This window comes from Crocodylus porosus, unplaced genomic scaffold (genome assembly GCF_001723895.1).
Source record: "Crocodylus porosus isolate Cpor-Errol unplaced genomic scaffold, CroPor_comp1, whole genome shotgun sequence".
Taxonomy (NCBI): domain Eukaryota; kingdom Metazoa; phylum Chordata; order Crocodylia; family Crocodylidae; genus Crocodylus; species Crocodylus porosus.
In genome coordinates, this window is record NW_017728948.1 from 2,100,644 (window position 1) to 2,104,678 (window position 4,035).

Consider the following 4,035-nt stretch of genomic DNA (forward strand, 5'->3'; position numbering starts at 1 on the left):
TCGGGCTCCCAAGTGGCTTAGGAGCTGCTGTCTCGTCATCGTACATCACTGGGCAGGGAGCTTTTTCCAAGTCACAAGTGCCCAAACCTCCTCCTCATCAGCCTTTCGTTGGAGTTAGGCCTTTACATGCCGTCAGAAACCCCCCCTTGGTGGCCGACGGGCTACCGAGGGCCCCTCTAGACGTCCAGGTCACGGCGCGGTAGGACATGACGCCTGTCACGTGGCTGGCGGGAGGCGCAATGGTGGGATCCAGCGTCTGACCCTCACACGCCTTATTGCTGGGGGGAGCACGTGAGGAGCAAGCTCCTGCGGCTGCGACCCGGCCGTGGATGGGATTCCCAGCAGGGGCAGCACCTGGTGCACCCCCGCGACTGGGAGGTTAGAAACCAGCTATAAAGTGTCCCAGCTCTAACTTTGTATCTGGTTGGACCTTTTTAAAGCGCGATAGTTAATTAGCCAGGTTGTAGCCACGTGCACTTAACTGGGCAGTTGCGTGATGCGTGTAACGTGGGTCATAGGGAGCAGGGGCTTTAGGACCCCCCTGGCAGCGAGGGTACACGGAGACCAAACCTCCGAGGTGGGACGAGTCTCGTGGTGTTCGCAGGAGGCACCTGGAAACTCTCCAGGCAGGGGCTGTTCCCAGGCTGGGGCTGGGCCGGAGGCAGGGGTCTCCTTCCCCCAAGGACCCCATCCTCCGTGGAGGAGGCAGGAGCCTGGGCAGTGGCGCACTGCTCCTTTTATGTGCTCCTCCGCTGGCAGAGTCCTCCCAGAGACGGGGGGAGGCGGTGTGTCCATGTGCATGTGTGTGCGTACACATGTGCATTCGCACGGAAGTGTTGTGTATGTGTGCGCTCGGGGACGTGCTCACGTGGGTGCATGTATGCGTGCATGCGTGTGTGCGCACACGGATGTGCATGTGCAGGTATGGATGCATTCATAGGTTCATGTGTATGTGTGCACGTGTGTGCTCATACGTAGGTGTGCTTGTGGAAGTATGTGCGTTCATGTGCCTCCATGTTTGTGTGCATGTGTATGTAAATGTGAGCATGCATGTAGGTGTGCCTGTGTCTATGGGTGTACACATGTTCGTGTGTGTGTGCACGCACACCCATGCACAGATGAAGCTCTGTCTCTGAGGCTGCGCCCCGGCTCCTCTTCACTCAGCCGCGGCTGAGCTGGGCATCGTTGCGTTGCCCGGTCTCTCTCCTGACCGGGCCCCTGTGGGCAGCGCAGGGACTCCGGCCTTGCTCTGTGGTTCACCGTCCTAGCGGCTGGTCCGGTGGGGACCGGTCCCGCTTCAGGGGTGGCCTGGCAGTATTGGCAGAGCCCTGGCGGGAGCTTCGGCAGCCCTCATCTCGGAGGCATGGGGTGGTTTGGACAGCTGGGACTGGGTGCTGGGGGTGGATGTGGTGCCCTGGACTCGCAGCCCGGCCTCGGACAGAAACCTGGGGCCGCTGAGTCAGCGCGCGGTTGTCCGGCGGCTGTGCAGCATCCGGTGCCTGGAAGCCAGGCTATTTATTCCCCGGCCCTGGCATGACGAAGCGTGCCGTCACCCCGCTGCCGGGCACCAGGCCGGCCCGAGGAAGCGGAGCAGGGAGGAAGCAAGGGCTGGATTCAGTCTTGCCCTGGGGTGCGGTGATGGAGCAAGGGGCAGGACTTGCTGACCGGGCCCCACATCCATTCCTGGCCGCTTACGTGCCACAGCCCTCCCTGCCTGACCCTGGGCCTGTCCCTTAGCCTCACCCCCGAGACGAGAGCACCCTCCTGCCTCCCCCGGGCCAGCCGGGCCCTGGGTCTGTTCCCATCACTGCAAAGCAGACAGTCCCCCGAGCAGCGGTCCCCGCTTCCCAGCTGCAAAGGGGGAGGGGAAGTTGCCAGGTCTGGGGAAGGGCTCTCGGTGGGTCGGGCTGAGCTGCGGGGCATTGCAGGGAGCTGAAGTGCTCCAAGTGCTGGGGCCTCTACCCCTTCCCAGGCGGGCTGCCGCGTCCTTCTGAGGCCCGGTGTGATGGTCCCTGCGTTGGAGCCACGCTGTCCCCCAGTGGCACCGACAGAGAGGGTAACAACCTACTGCTGCTGCCAATGCCCTGCCCAGGCTGACGGAGCCCTGGGTGCGGGGCGGATGACGTGGCCGCCGGCAGGGATGGCAAGGTCACCCCCGGGGTCCCCTGGGCACGGCACCCCCTTGTTGCCTCCCTGCCCGGGGGCGGCTCAGGGCCAGGCCCTGTGGCGTTGCCTCCGGGGCTTCCTTGCTGACCCGGCTCCTCTTCCCCACAGGTGCCGGCGCCCGCCCGAGGGGACGTGGCGGTGACGGCGGGGGGCCGGGAGCTCATCCTGGCACTGGAGAAGAACCAGTAAGTGTCTCCGTTGCCGCGCGAGGGGGGTCCTGGCTGTCTGGGCCCGAAGGGTCTGGGTGCACCGGGTGGAAACGGCTCCCCGAAGCTGGACGCCCGAACCTCCGAGACCGAGGGTCCCTGCCCCTCCCCTGCCTGGCATCTCCTCGCTCCGGGCACAGAGCCACCGCCGAAAGCCGATCTGCTTGGACTCTGGCGCTCGGCGGGGGAGAGTCTGCCAGACTGTTTAGGCTGCGGCTGCCTGCCCGGAGCCTGCCGGGAGTGCGGCTGGGGGGCTCGGAGCGGGCGTCTGTGCTGCCCGGTGCCACGGGTGGCTTTGCACGCGGGTCGCGCCCTGGCAGTTCGAACCCGCGAGGCTGGAGAGAGGATATTCAGCTTCCGGTCCGAGGGCAGCCAGCGAGACGCAGCGGGGAGGGCTGCCCTGGGCAGAGCGCACGTGAACGGGGGTCTGTGAGAAAGCGGGGGGCCCCCATCCCACCCTGCTGTGCGGAGCCCGGCTGGGCTGCGTTGCCCGTGTGGCTTTGCAGTGGTACGTGGAGCAGGTCACCGCGGCACGCTGCGGTGTAAAGCTCCAGTGGTGACTGTAGCCGGCGCAGCTAGAGACTGGTTGCATTTCTCCCCCCGACCCCCCTACAAGATGGAGCAGAGGAAGGGGCTCATGCCTTCCAGGGAAGGCTGCTCTTGCTGTCCTGTCTCATGGGCTGCGATGCACGGGGGACCCAGCCAGCGATGCATCTGCACAGGGGACCTGGCTGCCCCCGGTTCCTGCACTGCAGGAGGTCACGTCTAGCCCAACCCCCTGCTCCAAGCAGGACCAGCCCCAACTACATCATCCCAGCCAAGGCTGTGTCTTAAAACCCTCCGAGGATGGAGAGTCCACCACCTCTCTAGGTAGCCTGTTCCAGTGTTTTAGCAGCCTCCTAGTGAGAGTTTTTCCTAATGTCCAACCTCAACTTCCCTTGCTGCAGCTTGAGCCCATTGCTCCTTCTGTCATCTGCCCCCACTGAGACCAGCCCAGCTCCGTCCTCTTTGCAGTCAGCCTGCAGGGAGGTGACGGCTGCTGTTCAGTCCCCCTCGGTCTTCTCTTCTGCACACTCAATCACCCCAGCTCCCTCAGCCTCTCCTCACCAGTCCTGTCTCCCAGCCCCCAACCATTTTCCTTGCCCTCCGCTGGACTCTCTCCAGCTTGTCCACATCCTTTCAGTAGTGGGGGGCCCACAGCTGGACACAGGACTCCAGATGTGGCCTCCCCAGTGCCGAATAGAGGGGAAGAATCGCTGCCCTCCGTCTGCGGGCAACGCTTCTACCCATGCAGCCCTGGGTACCAGTAGCCTTGTTGGTATCTTCTGGCTCATCATCACCCAACGGAGCGATGCCCTGTGCCTCCCCTGGGCGCCTGGCTCTGATTCCCCTTCACAGGCCCTGGGCAGGGCAGCGGGATGATCACACTTTTCCCAGGAAAGGATCGTGCTGCGACCGGCCCTGCCCAGCTCTGTTGCCCTGCAGGGGAAGCGCCCGGCCCGTGAGCTTCCTGCCAGCCAGCGCCTAAGATAGGAGCTAATCACTCTTTCCGCGGCCCGCCCAGGCCTCCACCCCTGCTCCCACCCTCCATCCACCCTGCACTCAACAGCCAGTTTTGCATGCCCCTGGGGTCCTGAGCTGTCGGCCCAGCCCGGTCCCACCC

General features: G+C 64.5%; 1 protein-coding gene across 1 annotated transcript in view; it reads left to right on the forward strand.

Moving 5' to 3' along the window:
* The window catches only part of ADAM33 (ADAM metallopeptidase domain 33), a gene marked incomplete at its 5' end in the record, with an annotated part of 53,893 nt that overhangs the window by 8,818 nt on the left and 41,040 nt on the right, over positions 1-4,035 (forward strand). Inside the window, one exon of the mRNA XM_019552558.1 lies at positions 2,275-2,351. Coding sequence (XP_019408103.1) covers positions 2,275-2,351 — 77 coding nt within the window. The remainder of the gene's footprint in view (positions 1-2,274; positions 2,352-4,035) is intronic.